This window comes from Synchiropus splendidus, chromosome 11 (genome assembly GCF_027744825.2).
Source record: "Synchiropus splendidus isolate RoL2022-P1 chromosome 11, RoL_Sspl_1.0, whole genome shotgun sequence".
In the NCBI taxonomy this organism is placed as follows: Eukaryota; Metazoa; Chordata; class Actinopteri; order Syngnathiformes; family Callionymidae; genus Synchiropus; species Synchiropus splendidus.
In genome coordinates, this window is record NC_071344.1 from 3289002 (window position 1) to 3309654 (window position 20653).

The 20653-nt window shown below is 42.0% G+C and overlaps 1 protein-coding gene across 2 annotated transcripts in view; it reads left to right on the top strand.

Annotated features, from left to right (window-relative positions):
* pcdh11 (protocadherin 11) overlaps positions 1–20653 on the top strand; it is a 136059-nt gene that overhangs the window by 76001 nt on the left and 39405 nt on the right. Inside the window, exons 5-6 of one of the 2 annotated variants that reach the window (XM_053879420.1) lie at positions 1704–1739; positions 7171–7369. In XM_053879420.1, coding sequence (XP_053735395.1) covers positions 1704–1739; positions 7171–7369 — 235 coding nt within the window. The remainder of the gene's footprint in view (positions 1–1703; positions 1740–7170; positions 7370–20653) is intronic. The other variant, XM_053879421.1, reaches the window with a different exon arrangement.

Sequence of the window (20653 nt, forward strand, 5' to 3'; positions counted from 1 at the left end):
CAAAGACTTTTGCAGTAAGGTGAAATACAGTTGAGATCAGCCCAGATGCCTTCCCAAATCCGTTAGGTCCAGTTGGGGAAATTGCATGACCAGAAACAAAGCCGGTCACAGTGAAAAGGAGATCAAGTCAAGAGTGATGTTATGAACATGATGACATATTTGTGTATTGCTAGCTGTGCGATATGATGACATACAGGGTGAGAGCAGCTCTCACGCATCGAGCGGCTTCTCGCTGCCCCACAAGAGCAGCAACACTATAATCCCATCAAAGGTCTGGATATACTTCTTTGTCAATGAGATTTGTTGTCCACATTAAAGACGATGGCTCTATTAGTCACAGGCGGATGCCCTCTGGCAACTATGAGCCAATCGTCTTTTGATTTCAAACTTCCCTTTTCATTGTTTCATTGCAATCCGAACTGACTCTCTGCTTCCAAAGAGGTTTCACTGCCAGATTCCCCTTCGTTTTCTTCTCAAATCAACTCATGTACGGAGAATATTATACACAGTACAAAGACAACAAAATTGCTGATTAAAAATTAAACAGCCTTATCTCTCTGTGACTTATCTGCGTCCCCAGAGAGAGGATGCTATTTTGCAGGCTGGTGGGTGTCTTTTGTTCCCAATTTAGAAGCTTGTTGCTGCGTATTGTTCATTTGTGATGCTGGATTTGATATTCTGCTCACTGTTCTTCTGACATGAAGAGAGGAAGTCTCTATCAAAGTGTCAGACGGAGGTTTCGCGTATTCAGCATGGTGTGCTACCAGTGTTCTATACATTATTGAGGGAAGGGTCCGCGTCATGCATTCATTTGATCTTGTGGGATTATTATGTCCTGCCAGGTTGAGAGTTCAAAGCTTCATCCCGTTGCATGTACGCGCACTTTGACAAACAACATCAGAACACATTCCCGAGCAGCATCAGTTGCATCAGGTTCTGGCTTCACCACACGCTCGTCCTTGAACCCAGTCGGAACCTATCCTCCAACACTCAGTCAAGAGGACGGGATATTAATTACGCACTTGGGAATTAAACATTTTAAATGAATATCGTCTGCATTTCCTGTGTCTTTCTTTTTATGTATTTATACATATTTCTTTTTTCTTTTTGCAATACAAGCATTTTAAGATGTGTTTTCCTTCAATATTTTTGGAGAGAATATTACGTTCTCTAACTCTAAAATATAAAATATTTCTATTTTTTCGGTTGTCTTTTTAGGGCAAATGTTCATGAATTATTATTATTGTTAACATTATGACAATTTTTTATTTTTACTGACTTTTACTGCAGAAGGTTTGCATTCTTCAATAGCACACTACATATAATAGGACACTAGCTGCGGAAGTCCAGTATAGCAGCTCCAGCCTCCAAGCTGATGGTGCTCACCAATGTGCTGGCTGCCAAACATACAAATGTTTAGCGACTCAATTCGCACTGAAGGTCGCCAATCAATAAAGCCAGCATAATCCCATTATTTGCAAAGAGCATTGACACATTTGCCTCGCTGATACACAAGTGTACACTGTGTCATGCTCAATAAACATCAGAGGTCATCCAAAATCCCAATTGAACAATTGGGATTTTTGGGCAGCGCATGACTCAGGATCAGGTTCCACTAACCGGCTCCATGTATGTGTTTGGATGTTGGTGGTTTGCAAGTGTTCACGCCACCGGCTGAAGTGACTTTTGGTTTGTCCTTGCAGGATGCCTGCCAGCTTGGAAAGATAACTTCTGTGAGCGTAAGTCAACTCTCCACACACTCTGTCTGCGACTGTCATTCGTCTCAATATTTATATTCAAAGTCCCTTTTGAATCACTTTGACGTTAGATGTTTACCCCCCAATTACTGCCTTCTGCAGACGTATCATTTCAATTAAAGAAAATGATAGTCTGCGTTTGCGGAGGACAAATTCACAGGAAGAAACTGGAAGTATGAGGAAAAGCCACTGTAGCCATTTCTCACTGCAGTAATTCCAGGATCAACCAAGGTGGCACCGTTTGATATCTGCACATCTGTCCTTGGGCAACATCTCTCATTTGTCTGTCGTTGTTAACAGCCTGTAAACCGTAAAGCCATTTGCGTTCGTCGCTGAATGTGGCGGGTCACTGGTGCCTGGATATGTGCAGGTTAATGAGAGAGCAAGCAAACGTGCAGGTATACGATGCGGTATTACTTAGAGGTCCATCAGTGTGTTGACAGTGTTTGGATGGTGGTTCAAGATAAGGGATGAGCTGTTCAGCGTTCATGTGTATATTCACCAAATTTGAAGCTAAGATTTGGCTCTGTAGTATATCAACTGGACGCTTCCATCCAGCTTCACACATCAAACCAGAAGGCATCTCGGCGTCTACCTGCGCCACCTTAAAAGCCATTCACTAGCAGTTCTACGATGAGACTCTCTGTGATGCCTTAGCTCCTCCCCCTATCTCCAGGTGAAGGTCACGCCTTCTGTTTGTCTCTTTGTCACAACCCAATGCTAATGACTAGTGATGGGTACATGAGGTATCATGAAACAGTATCACAGTGTCTTAATTCTCAGAGGTCACTAAATGGCACTCCTGGTTTTGAAATAAAGTTTTCTATTGAATTATTATCCAGACATTATACAGCGGACAGTGCCATCAACAAGCAGAACACTGTTTCATGAAACCTCAACCCTTCAGTTCTGTGTCATGAAGCTTCATTCACCCATCACTACTCATGACCATTTGAGGGAGGATCTCGTATCAAACCAGGACCAAATACTCCACCCTTTTTCAGACAAAGAACCAGGCTGTGGTCTGAGCCGACGCTCCCGCCTCATGCACCCAAAGCACATTTGAGATCGCAGCTGTAAGACCTTCCCGCGAAGTCTCCTTAACTTCCTTTATACAATCTGGACTTTAAACCGAAGCGCACTACTTTGTTTGTTCCGATATGAATAATGTCGACAGCATTTCATCAAATATTTAAATCTGTTTTGATCTGAGCTCAAAGTGGAATGTTGCGCTGTCACAACCGGGCAACATTACATATTAGTTCATTTTCCACCGAGAGGAACGAGGCTGAAGCCTCTAAAAAATGTATTGGAGTTGTTCAAAAAAACTCGTCCCACTTGCTGAAACACCTCCCCCTGTCCATGTTCCGGATAAACCGGCTGCATATTTTTGTATTGCACGTATAATAGGCTCGGCTGGAACAGCATGTACAGAAAGGGAATCCGAAAAATATAATATCAAACACGGTGATTCCAATGGGTCGCTACACTTTGTGCGAGAAGTACTTTGCCGCTGATGTTTTTCTTTTGTCGCTGGACGCAGGACATGTACAACACGACAAATCTCCGTCTCCTCGCAGCAGATTTATGCAGGTCTCGGTGTGCCTGCGAGCTGATCCTTATCTGAAATGGCAGAGCCGGTCTCTCCCTTGATTCACTCCTAAGTGGTCCCTGTTTATCACTCAAAGTAGCGTATGCGTCGTCGGCCAAGGCCTTTAGAAAAGTGTGCTGCTGCTTCTCTGCACTTTTCCGAGTGCAGTGTTTGAGAAAGTGGACGGGAGCATGGAAACTCTAAAAGAGTCACGTCCAGCTAAAGGACACTTGGCCTCCTCTCAAACTTCATCTAAATATAACAGGCTTTAATCCTCAAACCCATGAATTCAGACGGCGTATTGTCCAGGCAGTAACCAGAGGGATGCTTTTGGATTGGCTGGCTGGCTCTATGGTAGAACTTGGCATGGATGCTCTCCTGCTCATTTTATCTCTGTGTACATACTTCTCAAGGCAGTGTTTTATCTGGCTGAACAGGCTTTGTTTGGTCTTGATATCTCTTACTGCAGCTTGTCTTTGGTTTATGGATTTCCAGCATTTCCTTTCAATAAGTTCAGCAGTACGCTCACCTTGACTAGCAAATATGTTTGTCACCTCAATTGTTAATAAACACACATATGTAATTACACAGCTGCCATCATTTGCTTGTAGTTGTAATTAACATTTGCTCAAAATTCTTTTTTTTTTTCCTTTGGACAACATCTGGCACGGACGTAAATGGACTTGTAGACAAAGCGCTTTGAAGACGAAGCAGTTCCCTCATGCGAAATGATGAAATCTTAATTGTCAAGGACAGCTGTTTATTCTAATAGATTTTGGACGCCATTGTTGGAGTAACTTCCCGATAATTAGCGCAGTGAGGAGAGAAATAAGGCGTCCTGTAAAGCCGCCAAGCTCCAGTGAGTGGCTACCTTCCTTCTGCTGGAAGCTCAGCCTTTGTCAACGTCCTGAGGTGATTTGAGAAGGAGCTGCCAAGGATTTCATCACTCACACAGTCAGCCTTCTTGAAAATGGTGGACATGGCAAGGAAATGTATGGTGAGGCTGCAGAAAAGTACTAATTTAATCCTCACATCACACAGAAGCTACTACCTACTGTTTTCATTTTAAATAGATACTGTAAATTCCGGACGACAGGGGGCAGTGGAATATTCGCCACACCCACCAAATTTCAGAAGGAAAATAGAGCTTGTTCATGCATAAGCCACACCGGTCTATAAGCCGCGGGTGCAGTGGTGCTGTCTGCACCGTAGAAAGTGGTGCGCCGGGCTTAAAAATGCATGAGGATCACTTATAAATCAGTTTTGAAAATGGGGTTCAACATCGAGACTGAGTCATGAAACAAACTCGGCAACGTTCTGAACTTGAATCATGAACTCTTCACATCTTTCATTTACATTAAAGCCCTCAAAAGGTGCTGGTTTCGCCCGTGAGTCCAAAGTTCCGACACAGCTCACCTCAATATTTTGACAGTATGACGCTCTTTAGCCTGTATAAATAAATATACAGTATTTGCTCCGTCATTGTATAAACTGCAGAGTTCAGACCGCTGGGAAAAGGTAGCGGTTTATAATCTGGAAATTATGGTACATTTACGCTTTCTAGTCATTACAGGAAATGCAAATAAATAACGTTTTAAGAAGTACATGAAAATGTGTAATTGATTGAGAGATGCAAAAAAATATACTGGAGGAATCCAAAGTGAAACAGAGATAGTATTTCTTGGACACTATGAGGTTACAGCAAGATTAAATGGGTGAGCAGGAATATTTAAGTCACGTGGCAAATGCATGGCTGTGGGCCATGTTAGTACTATTTTAAAACCAGATCACTTCCACCAATATTCTCACCTTTGCCGAGTACATTATCCTTCAAAATACCTTCTTATTAACTTAGTGTTAAACATGAATCTACTTTCTGTTCAGCCAAAGTCATGGATGTATTTCAAATTTTGCCACCGTGAGTTTTCAGGATGCGCACCATCGCATCCTCTCATGCATATTTCATATTGTAGCAAGACAATGAAGTAAATCCCAGTATATGTTACTGTATGCTTTATTAATGCTGCACTTGAGAAACGCCTCATGATGCGGAAGTGCTTTCAACTCACCTCCGTTCATCCGCAGCTTCACCATGAGCTGCACCAGTTTCAGCTTCATGTGTCACAGCAAGGTTTTGTTTAGATTTTCGAAAGGAATCAAGGCACGGTGGCGGATTCCCTTAAAGATGCCCGCGGCCCTGTGATCCATGGGATTTTAAATTGTATCCGTCTAAAATGGGCAAGAGGGATAATCTAGGACATGGTTCAACTTGTTAATGCTTATCCCATTTATTATCAGGACAGGACGTCTTAATTAGGCCTCCAGTTTATTATCTGGGCGGCAAGTTGCTCCGCTGCGACCTGACGCCGTTCATTGGGTTATGAGGTCGCCCTCTCAATTCATCTCTTTTGGTTCATGTTGCCAATTTGGGTGCGCTTCTCCTCCAGAAGTTAATGAAAGTCATGAGTGCCATGCAGAGACTGGGAAATAATTAACGCCCCGATGGATTTATTTACCGAGTCGAGGATCGTAACGGACTCCTTTAACTCATGAGTCGGATGAATACGTCGAAATGATGAACTTACTTTTGATTTGAACTGAGTTGGCAAATCTGTATTTACAGATGGCCGAAGCAAAATAGCCTTCGACTTTTGAGTTTCATTCGTGGATGAAAACAGTAAAAAAGTAGAGTATTTGAATGAATGGTATTTTGTGGAGAACAAGCACAAATAGAATATATTGTGTGTTCTGTTCATTTTCAAAGCTTTAAATGGTCTTGCCCCTTTGACCCGCTGTGTTCCTCCACGGCCTTTGAGGTCAGCTGACCAGCTGCTCTTGGAGGTGTCTAAAACTAAGAGGAAGGTGAGAACGGTCCGGCCTTTCTCAGTGGGCGGCCCCCGGCAATGGACTGCCCTCCCTCCCCCATGTTAGACAGGCACCATCACTGTCCACTTTTAAAACACTTCTTCAATTATAGAAAAAAATATTGTTTTAATGTCTGTTTTATCCTGATTTTACAGCACTTAGTGACAATCTTGTATTGCTTTTTAAGTGCTTTATAAATAAATATGGTATGGTATGGTGAGCACGCAACAATAATGGCCGACTTGTATGATGCTTTTATCCATGCTTCTTCTGAAAATCAACTTTTATTCGCTTGATGTTTGTGGATCTGATGAAGCAGCACTGGTCCAATTGCATTAATGCATGGTGAGTGCTATTTTCAAAGGAGCTCCCAGTGTATTGTGTTCGTGCATCAGTCACACCTTATATATATTGGCATGCAGTGTAATATATATTATACAAATATGGCATTTAAATGTTGACACAATGTCAAGTTCCATATATAACAATCATGATTCAGTCATGCAATACATGCAGTCAGGTTTGCATGTTGCCAAAAAATATGAATTATTCACAAAGACATGAAACTATTGTACAACAATAGATATTTACTTGCAAGATTGCAAGGGATGCTGCGTCACAAAAATCACATCAACCGTCTGAATCGCACACGGAGGCAGAAATCTTGTCGCCGTGAGTGGAAATGGAGAACTGAGAAAGACGACTGCGTTCGCCCCGCAACACAACAATGCTCCTTGATGCAGCACCATGTCTCTCTTCAGACCCCTTCAGCAACTCCCTTCCCTACTTGAATGCGTACCCTATTTTGGGGAGAAAACTGTCTATTTTAAGAAGTGCCCTCTGGAGTTATTTATGACATCACCAACAATGCTACAGCTGATGTTTAGACACCAAGACGTTTCAGGTTTTAATCCGCAGCTGGAGTGAGTAATGGATTTCTCTCCCAAAATAATGCAGACCCAGCGCCGTGTAACGTTCCATCTTCCGGATGGATCCCAGGAGAGTTGCAGTGACAGTGGACTGGGAGATCCGGAGCTGAGCAGCACAGCCAGCACCACCCAGCCGCTTCCCCTGAGCTTCCCCCAGGAGGAGTACTACGAGCAAACATCACCCAACAGCCGCACCGAGGGAGATGGAAATTCAGACCCGGAATCCAGTGAGTCCTGCATTTTTCTGAGCTCTCAGAGCACTTTTCAGCGGGAGCTCTTCGTCTGTGTAATAATAGGGATGTAAACTCATGACTGAAAATCAGAGTGGGTATCACTTCATTATTAATTTCTGTTAAACCCAGTCGTGCAGATCAAGAACCGGTTTCCTGCCAATACAATTTTCACTGCTCAAAATATTTGGTATTCTGGTGCAAAATAGATGGAGGTCAGAGCACTGAAGAGGGACACTAGGGGTGTGCCTGCTCATATTTCAGGAGTCTATGAGGATATAAGGGAAACCACAGTGTCAGAATCACTTAAACTTGTGGTTTCCAGGATTTAATTTACACGCAGAATACACATTCTAAGTAGCTATTTATCAGCATGGCGGTCTTGACAGTGCTTTGCACTTCAGTTCCAAGGATATTTTCTGATGTAAACGCTCTTCAGGAAGAGAGATTTCTTGCCTTGCTATCCCAACATGCTTTTACTATACACCACTTTGCTAAAAAAGTCCCCTCGCATGCAACATGGCAGTGTTTTTAATACGTTCCTGAGCGGCATGATGGTGTGCTCTGGCAGAATGGCGCAGCTCTCCTTGGCGGAGATGCGCGTCGGCATTAATAATTGGTTTGATAATTGCTTTCATTAGCCAGAGGAGAAGTTGCAGACTCCTACGTGAGGCTCGGCCGTGGTGTCATGGCTCTCGCTGAGACAACAGTCCTTGATGCCGCTGCCTTGCTAACAGCTGCGCTGACAGGGCCAGTACATGGTGTCCGTGAGAGTGTGATGGTGAATACATTGATTCAGACGAGAGGGATGACAACGTGCGACTGGACTCTTTTTTTTTTTTTTTTTTTTTAATTCCAGGCTATTTCCATCCAAGTCATTTCCCAGACTTGCTCTGATAAAACCCATCTCTGATTCCAGCTTTATGCTAAAACTATCATCGCAAGAACATGTGTATTTATGAAGACAGCGTCGTATTGTTCATGCAACCGTCAAACCACGCCATCGCAGCTGTTCACCGTAATGTATTCACAGCTATGACAGCACAGATTCATAAAGGTGATTCATTCATATACCACCGTAATTGATCGTCTTCCTATTGATATTCACCGACACAAACAACTCATGTATCATAAACCTGCTTCGACTTTTTCCACATGCCGTCGACCAGTTGTTAAAATCCATTAAGTCAACGCAGGTGTTCCGCTGACTTCTTGTCTGTCTGCATGAGAGAAATGACGGGATATTGTTTGTCATTATCGCTGGGATATAAAGCGACAACCAAGTGAAAAAGAGAGGAAAAAAAAAAGACTGTGTAGAAAAATGGCAAGATAAACGGTTGGTCTTTCCTCAAAGTCAGTCACAAAGGGGCCAAAAGTTAACACAAACCAAGCAGAAAACAGAGCACAGCTTTTCATTCAGCGGATTTTCTGCATCTACCGTCGAAATGGCTCACAGAAATCAAAGACCTGTTTGCGCTCTTTCAGTGATGATCTTCTTTCTGAATGTGTGTTAGTCTTCATGAGTATTTTACTGAAGGATTCTGCCTGAAGTTTGATACTTGTTGTTCCAGTAAACATCACATTCGCTCTTTTTTTAATGCTAATTTTCAAGTGATGATGCTAATTCTGATAAACTGAAACCTGAAGAAGAAATGGTTTCAAAGTAAGGCGTTGTTTACATTGACACGGAAACATTAGAATTTGCCTCTTTTCAGAGTCGGATGCAGCGTTTGTTGACACGGCAACATCATCCAACAGCCGTATAACTTGTCAGCGTTTGCACATCATGCATTTTAACACTGTCACTGTCGGAGAAGTTTGATCGGAAGCTTCAACCTGCGATACAAATTCTGAGACAGAAGGAAGTAAAAAGTGATATACATGAGCACACAAACAAGAACATGACAGTATGTCAGGCTCAAAGTCTCCTTTAATGAATCATTTCCACAAAGGAAATCCAAAGTCTGACAAGAGGAAGAGTGAAAGACTGAAGCGAGTGCTCACCAGGCTGAAGTTCCATCATCAAAAGCAGCATTGTTTCATAAAAGGTGCCTCAGCTCGGACCGTAATGTCAACTGGTGGTGAATAATTGTCCCTGCCAAAGGCGAAGCATGTGGCCTTCTTATGCCGATGGATTTCTCAACCCTTTAAAGCTGCATCTTTATTAGACCACCCACTCCTGAAATAAAGCTCATCTGACATTTTATATTTCTTGTATTATTTATGAGTTAGGTGGCTGCTGGTTTTATAGGCTCCGGCGTTCGCCACCCCAGGCTGACTTCACCACAAGGCCATCCGTCTTTTGCGCTCACCTGTTTTGTCACACATTCTTTCGGAGGCTTCCACTCCGTCTCCCGCCGTGACCAAAGTACAAAAGCTGCAAATTCACATCTGTAGTTCGAACGGTTTTGGCTCCGTCCTTTTGATAAGTAATGGCACGCTCCTTCGGGACAAACGGAAATATCAGAGTAACAACGGCATTGGCTCGCACTGGCTTTTGATGTATTTTGTTATCATCCAAAAAGTATCGATCTGGATGATCAACGTGCAAGGGACAGATATGAAGGGAGCTATGTTAAGATTACTGTTTTTCCCAATTTATTTATTGATATTTTAAAGCAAAACTGGTTTTATTTCTAGTATTTTCAGTCAAAATAAATCAGTTTAAAACCAACACAGCTAACATTTTATCTAGGAGCAGTGCAACTATTGCTATAAATACGCCCCAATGATCTGCTTTTTACGATGGGTTGTTATTTATTTATTTATTTAAATCCATTGATTCCCATTGCCTTTGCTTATTTCTTTGAGCATGTAGTGTATGAATGACTGGAGTCCCAGAAGTCAGCCGAGTGTGTTGGAACTTCATGTGAAGTGAACTTTGAGCGATGATATGGAATATACAGGACTAAACTGGCGTCAATGTGAAGGACAGCGGTTGGGTTTGATCTTGTCTTCTGCAATGTCAATGCAGTTGCCAGTCATTGAGTATAAACGACTAAATTCGCTGCCGACAACTTCATGCGTCGATGAGTTGTGACGTCTTTGCTTTCTATTCTGTATATACAAGAGGAGAAATGGCGGCTCGACCATTGCAGTGAGATTTGCCAAACATACTCCTGAAAGCACTTTTTTGGCAATTCAAATTTTACAATTTTTAAAAGTGCACTACACAAAATAGTCATGCATATGTTGTTGCCACAGCTGTAGTTGGAACAACATGTGTTCCCAGCATTTCCGTTGTTGCAGGCAAGCTAATCTTTCAAGAGAGAAATAAATATACTTCCGATCAATGGACAGGTTTCAGGGCATATCTTTGCCAGACAGCAGCTCCTATAAAAGAGTGACCCCCCTAAAAGATAAAGAAAGAAAAAAATAAAAATACCATAGAGCGTGGCTTTCACTGGTGATGTTGCTGTGTCAGCATGGCCTTGTTCAACGTCCTGCATTTGAACTGTAAATCAGAGAACCTTTGGCATGATCAGATGCTGTGACCTTCAGGTGTCATTCAAGAAGTTTGGCCAGCAGCAGAAGTAGTTGCCTCCATCCATAACCCCCTGTGTCCACCAAAAAATATAAAATAAAAGTAAAAAATTAACCAGAAAACAGCTGTATTGCAATTGAAAATGCCAGGCAACAATGACGTACTATTTAACAGGGAATTGTTTACATTTATGCTTTCACCACTCTTTGAATAGCAAGAGATGCAGATCTCTGTTTCCAGGGCATCGAACAGTCATCTTAAAAGAATATAAGTTGTAATTGAATCGCTCGACTCGCGTACATAATGGTTTCTGTGTCACGCAAGTCGTGTTTGGTGAATGTGTTCTGAAATGACGGCCTCCCAACAGGCGCTTCCTGAATGACAGGACTCATTTTGTTGCAGAACCGGGCTCTCGGACAAATCCCCTGCAGCCAGATCCCGTACATTCTTCCACCAATACTCCAAATTGTTCTCCCAGTGATTTCTTCACAGACTTATTCCAACCTCCGATTGACAGAGTTGAGGGATTCCAGCCCTCCTGCGAGCACCTCGCTGTTCAGGGGAGTGCCGCGCTTTAATCTGTGGCATATGGCTTTCAAATGACCGGCTTACACCTTGTCTGTCTAAGATCTAAATCTGCTATTAAAATAAGCCAATCCTTTTTAAACACTGAAATCTCAATGAGATTAGAGCTTTAAACGTGCTTTGTCATAGCGTGTAGATCCCCGTGCTTTCCGAGAACAAAGTAACTTCATGATAAATGGGAGTTTTCTTATATATGATTTTACCCAAGAATATTCCATAATTGTGACAAGTGACAAGTCCGGATTGTACTCTTTAATGGAAACAAACAGGACTGTTTCCACTTCATCGCTTCCTTTCCACCACTTTACCTGTCTGGGAAAACACAGTGAATTGACTCTCTGGTGCACAAAACCCATTGGTACCACTTTTTTTTTCTGTGCTTCTCAAAATTCCAGGTTTTCCCCAACATGTTTAGATCTCAGCGCTAAGCTGGAATTTAGCAGTCTAGACACAACCAGGCCTCGACGAGAGGTCTCGACATTAAAAAAGGGATTATGAGCCGAGCAAAGAGACCGAGTGTTGTGTGACACTTGGCAGTTTACAGCAACACTTGTGTTTAGCCATTGAACTCAAAAACCAGCCTATTATGCTTCCATCATCTCTTAATATTACTTCAGACTAATAGACAGTAATTACATGTAATTACTGCGTCAATATCAAGAGGTGAAAAACCAAACAGCCGCATGAGCATATTATGTCAAAAAGTCATTTAGGAAACTAAGCACATGCATGATTGTGTCGTATAATCTGTTTAGATTAGGGAGCAAATGTTTATTAAGCGAATTATATGATTATTTACTGTTGAGAATCAGTAATTATGGTGTTTAGAGTGAACTTTCTGTGACAATTCCTGGGTAAAATCTAGTCAGGCACATAATCAGTACTTTATAATGAATAAGTATTTTCTGTGGTAACAAATGCTCCCTGAACTAAAGGCTGACCAAACAATAATTATTATTATTATTCAAAATGAAGGAATGGTGTGTGACGTTGCTCTGTTCCTCTTTCTGTGAACTTAAAAAAAGAAGATAGATTTATAGTGTCATACAAGTGTCAAAACAGAACTTCATTCAGTCAGTCATTCATCTGCCTCAGCAATTCATGTGTTAGCATTTTAGCTCAAGTGTAATATTGCTATTTAAATGCTACATTTCCTTGTTTTCAATTTTCTTCACTATTAATATTAATACAAAAAGGAAAAGGAATGTGTCAGTTCAGATTCCTAGTGCATATCACAATATTAATTATAAGATAAATGTTTTCACCTTTCTCATCAAAATAGGATTCAAGTTGTTTTGAAGGTGTTTTTCAAAACTGTAAAAAAAAACAAACAAACAAACAAAGCAGTGTGGAATAGCGGAACTGTATCGAGTCGTCAAAGAAGCCCTTTTTCTTCTGGCGCTGGTGTGTTGGAAATGACAGCCAGTAAAAACATGAGAAAATAGAAAACGTGTTTCCTCCGCCTCTGCTGGGTCAAAGCTGCGGGAAAATAAATCATGCATTCCTTTAGGATGAATTACGTAGTGGTTGTCGAAAGGTGGGAGGACGCACATCTCATTCATTTCACGACGTGACCTTACATTTAATCCTGTTGTCAGGGATGTGGTGCGACGGTGTGTATATTTAATTAATGTGGCACATTAAATGGTAATGCAGCGTTTCCACCTCGCAGCTATTCCACAATCGACTTGATAACGTCTTTGCTTTCTTTCCATATAATCGCGTACTTTTTTCCCTGCCATATTAATAAATAAAAGCTCCGGCGCCTTCAGGCTCCCAGAACTTTTTGCGGCTGCCCCAGTGGGCCTGCAACCCAGCTAAATGAAGCAACAGCCAGTATTAACCTACATAGATCGGACCTTTCCTTTTAAGATGATTTTTTTTCTTTTCTGTTTTAAACTAGCGACCGCTATCTTTTTTTGACCACCGGGGGTTTGGAGCTGAGTCAGTGGGGATTTAGATGGACTCATCTGTATCCCTGTGAACCGACTGGGCTTTTGTGGAAGTGCTCAGCGCTCAGAGGTGAGATGGAGGGGAACCCTTGTTTTATCTGGTTCAAATGCCACTCAGTTGTCTCGGAGAGAGAGACAAGCTATTGATTCGGAGGAGTCAACTCAGCTCTCACAAAACTCACTCGAGCCTCCTTCAAACCACTGGGAAGTGTCATGTTAAGAATCTTCTTCTGCAGGGTGTTATTACTGATTACCCGACAGTAGAGTCTCAAAGGTCGCAGTGACATGCAGCTTTTGGAAGAAGAATGAAATACGGAAAGGATTAACATCAGGAAAAGAGAAATATGGAAGCAAATCGGCAAGATTTAACCCAAAAAAATACTGCATTGGCATTGAAGCAAACTAATAAAAACAGCAGTAGTCGTCCCAAAAGGCTCATAAATATCAGATCAGATTTATAGAATCGCCAAAGCAGCTGCAATTCTCCTGCGAAGTTGCATTGCATTATGGGACTTTTAATGTTGTATGGGCTACACTTTACACGTGACTTTTTCTTTCTGTCATCTGGAATAAGATAAATTTGTTGTAGTGTAGAGTGTTGTAACAAGCTTTTTTCACATTATTATTATTATTATTATTATTATTATTATTGTGCCGACAGTGTCCCCAGTTGCGGTCAGTAAAAAACAAAGCGAGTGAGCTGAGCTACCACACAAGTTTGACGTTAGCATGCCACAGAGAAGGTCGTCTGCTTCAAAGCCCTCCAAGGCTTCATCCAATAGGAAGGCACCTTAGGGCCTACGAGGGTGACATGAGGATAACAGATAATAGTTCAAACGTTCACTTTCAGAAAAAAAAAACTGCAAAATAAGTCATCTGCGTGTGTTTGCCTGAAGATGGCAAGTGTCCCTAAAATGGTTTCCTTGACTTTATTTTATACCCGCCATGGAAAAATAAAGGCTTTTTAGCACCTCACCCCCCTGAGTGGTTCAGCGTCCCTCAGACAACTGTCACAGAAGATAGCAGAACGGAAGCACTCCGAGGGGACGCCATTTCCAGACAGGAACACAACCAAGAATCATTTTTCTCCAGAAAATAACTTGTTTTTCTTTGATGAACACATTCCACACCAGTTTTCCCATCAGAGTCTCATGTTCACGTCACAATCAAAGTCAACTGGCATCTTTAACTCACCAGATTTTATTGTTGTGTTTTGCAGTCTCACTTTTGTGCTGTGAGTTAGTGCAGTATTTGGGCTAAAAGATATAAAGAAATGCAGAGGGAAACTGAGTTAATGCAATTAAACATCGATGTTAAGTTCACCAAGTGACCTTCAAACTCAGCTCTGGAGAAAAATAAAAAAAAGTCCTTTGATTGTAGCTCTGAAAGTAGAAGCTTTTTCGAAGATCCAGACAATTAAAATACTCTCAACTTGTTAATATGTTCAGCAAGAGGCTGGTTCGTGAAAGAATCGATAGTTGCCAAGTTTGACGTCGACTCTCGACAGCAGTCAGGGAGAGACTTCAAACAAGAGTGAGGACATGGAGTCGACTCGTGCTCAACTCCCCTCCGTTGTTCTTACTTCAGCGTTCATTTCATGTTTCGTCTGTGTAGCGTTTACTCATGTTCACATTAGATTTAACGTGATGGATTTTCTTGGACTACGGAACGCTACGATGCCGCATGACTGCATGAACTCTTGAACTTGAAAGATCCAGGACCGAAACATTTCTCAAGGATACTGCGATCATGTCCGTGTGGCAAGTTGAACTTCCACCTGTCTGAGATCAAAACTTACTCGAGCTGCAGAGCAGGAGCAAAACATGACAGGGTATCGAACATCCATGTGTTCATGCTCTATTTATTCCACAGCACATTTAGGGTGTTGAAAAACGGAACGATTTTTTTGCACAAAGTCACAGTTCCACATGAAAGCATGTACTATATAGAATTTTTTTTTCATCATAAAGCTTGAGAAAACTCACGTCAAATATGTAATATATCTCAACATCAATTTGGGATACAATAAAGGTTTTATTTATTTAGAATTTATGCATGTTCCATTTTGGTCCAAAGCCTCTGAGACTTGTTATAATATGTATTGTCAAGTGTAATGTTTGCATTCAAACACATATCCGTTGTTACCGGAGAAAAACCTTGAATTTCTTTTTTCTCTTTGTTCTCTTATTCTGACCCTTCTCTTTGACTGAAAAAGATTGAAACGTGAACAGCCCTCATACTTTTATGGTTCCTTTCTCAATGATTTTCATGAAATATTCCACTCTCTCACCTTTATTTTTAAACTTGCCCGAGAATGTTAGGGATACGGAGCGTGAGATGGACCGATCGATTTCACCGACGTCATGAGGAGTCGGGGTAAAGAAAGAGCTGAGCCAAAACAAGAAGCTCTCAGCTTACTGGTCAGTATACACGGCCACTCTTGCTCTTGTATGGCCGTGAAGCAAAAGAACTTGGTCGAGGATTGAAGCAGACAAAACTTTGTATTGTTATAGGGCACAGTCATCTGGGTAGAAGAGTAGAATACTGCACTGTCCTGCACATTGAGAGTTAGTCGTGGAGGGACCAGAACTATGTAGGAAACAAAAACTAGATTCCTAAGATTGGAGTGAATCCCGGCATGTTCACCTTGGACAACCACTTGGTGAACAGTGTTCCGAAATGTGCTTTACTAGCATGAATGGGAGGAAGCCCTGTGGGAGCCCTTTTTTCTTTGGTTTTTCCTTTTCATTCATTTATTTCTCATATTATATTTTGGAAAAAAAATATCAGTTTCATTCAAAAGTGTCTTCCTTTCATGCTTTTTTCTGCACTTGGCTTGTTGCTATTTATCCTTTGTTAAACATCTGGCTGGTTTACTTTGGGTTGTTTATTTATTTTTTACCTTAACCCAAAAGTGTCTTTTTTGGCATATGCAGCACGGCACTGACACATTGATCACGTTAAATATGAAACCTTTAAATGACCTAAATAATGATATTATCAACTTTTTTTTTCATCAAAACCATTGTACAATGTTGACATTATTTTCTTACCCTATAAAAAACGTGTATTCTGTAATTGTACATATGACTATAGCTCATGAACATGAATATTGTTGCGGCGGGACTGTTGACTCTACCTCCCATCGACAACCCCCCACTTTTTCATTCACATAGACTGACATGTCTCCCAGCAGCAACATAATGTGTAGCGTGTTTTTCATTTCCACGGTGCTCACTAGATTGAAAAATGTCATCAGATATTTCAACAAGTGTGTTAACACACGAATCTGTCTGTCTGGGATTTGTGAACAAACGCCGTCATGAGGTCAGAGGTCCGCCGGCTGTGTGTTTCAATAAATCCATTATGTCGTCTGTGGGCTGCGTTGTATTTCAGCGCCGATGGTTTATTGTTTACAACTGCATGAGTGCGGCTGAGATGGGGTGACTGGGAGTGCATGTCTTCTCTCCCCCCAGTTTGGGTTCTTTCCCGCCGCAGCTCCGCTCATAGACAGATTAAAATGCATGGTCTCATCCCGTTCACATTTTTCACATGCAGTCTTCTCAAGGATAAGGATGGCCTCAGCTCAGAAGGACTTATTGACCAAAATAACTGCGCATCAATATGTCTCCTGAAGGCTGAGCCGAGCCGGGCGACAGAGAGCTTGTGATTTTCACCGACTGGCTCAGCCGCTAATGTTATTGACCTGGCTTTACCTGATATTCAGCAGAGCAGCATGGCAGGCTAGAAAAGTACAGGACATTCATCTCAGCGCCTGAAAAACTCATTGATAGCTTGAGGAAAAAAGGAAATGCTGCAAACATCCTGTCTGGGTCTGACGGTGAAAAAAAAAAAAAAAGCGTAATTTGATTTGCTGTGACTAATGCAATATTCGCCTGCTTTTGTTTGAGGATTCCTGCCGTACGGGAAGCTGGCAAAACGTGTGAGGCGAAGCAATTAACTTTGTCATTTCTGCGCTGAATGCGGGGATATAATACCTGATGACATAAATGTCTGTTGTCATGTGGCACAATTCATCCCGATCTGAGGTTTAAAGGGCTTTACATGAAACGTCGCCCGCAGACATCTTGCTGCTTGCACAGTGAATTGAAAGGCATTTAGCAAGCTACCCAGCCTTCGCCTCGAAAAACAACTGTTGGACTGTGTAATAACACTGTATCAGAGATCAATGTAAAATCTATGAAAGGACGGGGATGACACCTAGTGTTGGGTCGATGAGGTTTCATGAAACAGTGTCCTGAATTTTAGAGGCCACCAGATGGCACTGTTTGCTGTAAAATGTTGAACATTTGAACGACTGATGCGATGAAACCTCACATACTTTCTAAACCAAGAGCACCATCTAGTGGCCTCTGAAAGTGTCATCAACCCTGCAATACTGTATCATGATACCTTCATCTACCTGTCAGTAATGACACCTTACTATTGCAGGATTTACTCTCCAAATATGATGTGCTGTGTGACCATATGGTTGGGAATATGAAGAGCTGCATTCAGTACAGGGACTTTCATACCAGATCAGTTTTAAAATAAAGAGTCACACAGTTGCTTTTTGAAACTGTTGTTTGCATAAAGGCATGTGTTAAAATCCAAAATGAGGACATTTATTGTAAACTATTTTTTTTCAGCAAATTCAACAGCATTTTTTTTCTTTTTAAATTATTTGATATGTGGGAGAAAGAGAAAATAGTGGCTTTAAAATGTTAGAATTATGACAAAAGGCTCAAAAGGCGCAACATGATAGACAAAAATCAATGTTTTATTTTATTCATTTATAAATATAAATTAAATTCTAAAAAGAATGGCACCTATCATGAAAGAAGAAAGAAAGCAGATTTAGTTTCAATTTTGATTCATTATTTATGGATTTATTTTGTCATTTTGAAATAGCCAAAAAGGTAGATGAGGTTTCATTGAAATCCCATGAAGCATTTGGGGGAAAAGGGAAAAAATAAAAATAAAAACACTGAGGATGTTTAAAAATGACAGCGCTTGACATTGTCCAAAAACACAACCATGCATTTAGACGCGTCCAGCTCCACCGTTTCATACGGGGGAGGCTGGTAGAGAAGTGAAGAAAAGGGCAGCGTACTGCGCTTATCCAAGGTCTCGCTGGTGTTGAACCTGAACCGCCACAACAAGATTAAACATGAGCTACATAACGGATCAAAATAAATGTTCAAGTGAAGCGGGATAAGAAGATGACGCTGTGGAAAGTCGTGTGTGTGTGTGTGTGTGTGTGTGTGTGTGTGTGTGTGTGTGTGTGTGTGTGTGTGTGTGTGTGTGTGTGTGGAATAGAAAGGCTGAACTGAAGCATGTTCTCGGTAGAGACATCAAAATGAAGCCCTAACCCGAAGGCTCCCTCGGTGGCTGGAGCAGATGTGCAGAAAGCTGCACAAACGCCAAGCGGCATTATCTCTGTCCGTGATCCTCTTCTGCATCCACGTGCCTTTCAGTAATTGAATTTGTCTGATGATCCATTTGGGAGGAACCAGGAAGCAGCAGCCCAAAAGTCACTCAAGATGAACTGAAGTCGCAGTGGAAAATAATTCACAGTGAAAGCTCCAAGATTGCAGCAAGGATATTGGTGATAAGATGACAGACGGTGCTACGAAGCCATCTGTCCGTGTTTTGCAAATTACCATATTTTAGCTTGTGTCATTCATGAGAAATGCAATCATTTGCTGTGAATTCATTAATTTGACAATCATGCCGTACTTGCGCTGTAAATAACAGCCTCAACACACGCAACCCCGGACCGAGTCCCGGGCACTTTCATGTTTCTCGCATGGTCGTAAAGCTTTCAGGTTACGACACGTGGTAAATCTGCGTCCTCAAAGGAGCCAGATTTAATCCGGGGCCTTCGTGAGTGGGATGACTCCATACGGTTTTTTGGGATGGTATCAATATATATGCGCTGTGAACTTGATGAATGGCGGTGCACGCGCTGGCAGATCACTTTGGAAACCACTCAAAGGCTGACGAATAGACTGACAGCGAGTGAACGGCGCTAAATGGCTTCATAAAGGAAGAGAAGTGAAGATGTTAAGGGAGTGCAGTTGGAGGTTCGCCCCACAGGACACGTTTTGCCCAAGGTGGATTTTGAGGAGCTTAGCGCTAACCACATAGTCCTTGCTGTTTTGTCCCCTTATCAGCAAGCAAAATGAGGCATTTATCACATTTACTGCGGTTGGGAGGCAACTTCTGCCTTGGCGCTTTGTGAGGCATCTGTGGGAACCTCAAGGCGATGTTGCACTTGTGAGGTCAGTCAGCTGTCTGCCACTCCATGCATGCAAAAGCAGACCTGCTTAAGCACTGCCGGAAGCCTCGGCAGAGCAGGCAGACAGACTCTGTCCCTTTGTCCCAATTTCCCCCAGACACCTGCATGATTGCATTGATTTGTCCTGATTTTATTCAGCTCCAGGGTCCCGCTGGATTTCCAGTGTCAAACATCTGTCATACATCAGCTCCCGCGTCCTGACTAATGCATTACGCCAGAATCTTCAGGAAAAGAAAGTCGCTGGGGCTTTGAAGGGAACTCATTATGTTGCTAACATGGAGCGAACTGAGAAGGCTTGTGTTTTCACAGATCGCGAGCAAGACTTTGGATCCGTTCCGGCTTGGTTGTTTGATTTGAATTGTCATGCGCCGCTTATATTTGTCTCCAACTCAAGGCCTGGTGGCGTGATTGAGGCCATTTAATGTGACCTACAGGGTCTCAAAAATCCATCCAGTCTTACGGCACTTTGTAAATGCCACAAATTCATATGAAAGGTGGGATTGATGTAGTTTCATGAAGAGACTGCCGCATTGTGCTCCCAGTGTTTTAGGGTTTTATGACACATTTTTTTTCTGGTTTCACTTTGGATTGGAGGACACAGATTAGCCATTGGCCGAAGACTGACATCACCGCTACATACAGCAAACTTAGTGAGTGAGGAGGCAGCAGTTACTGAAGTCTGCAATATGTTATACACTGTATATAGATAGATCACAGGTAGACAGACAGGCAGACAGACAGACAGACAGATAGATAGATAGATAAACAGACAGACAGACAGACAGACAGAGAGATAGATAGATAGATAGACAGACAGACAGACAGACAGACAGACAGACAGACAGACAGAGAGATAGATAGATAGATAGACAGACAGACAGACAGACAGAGAGATAGATAGATAGATAGACAGACAGACAGACAGACAGACAGACAGACAGAGAGATAGATAGATAGAT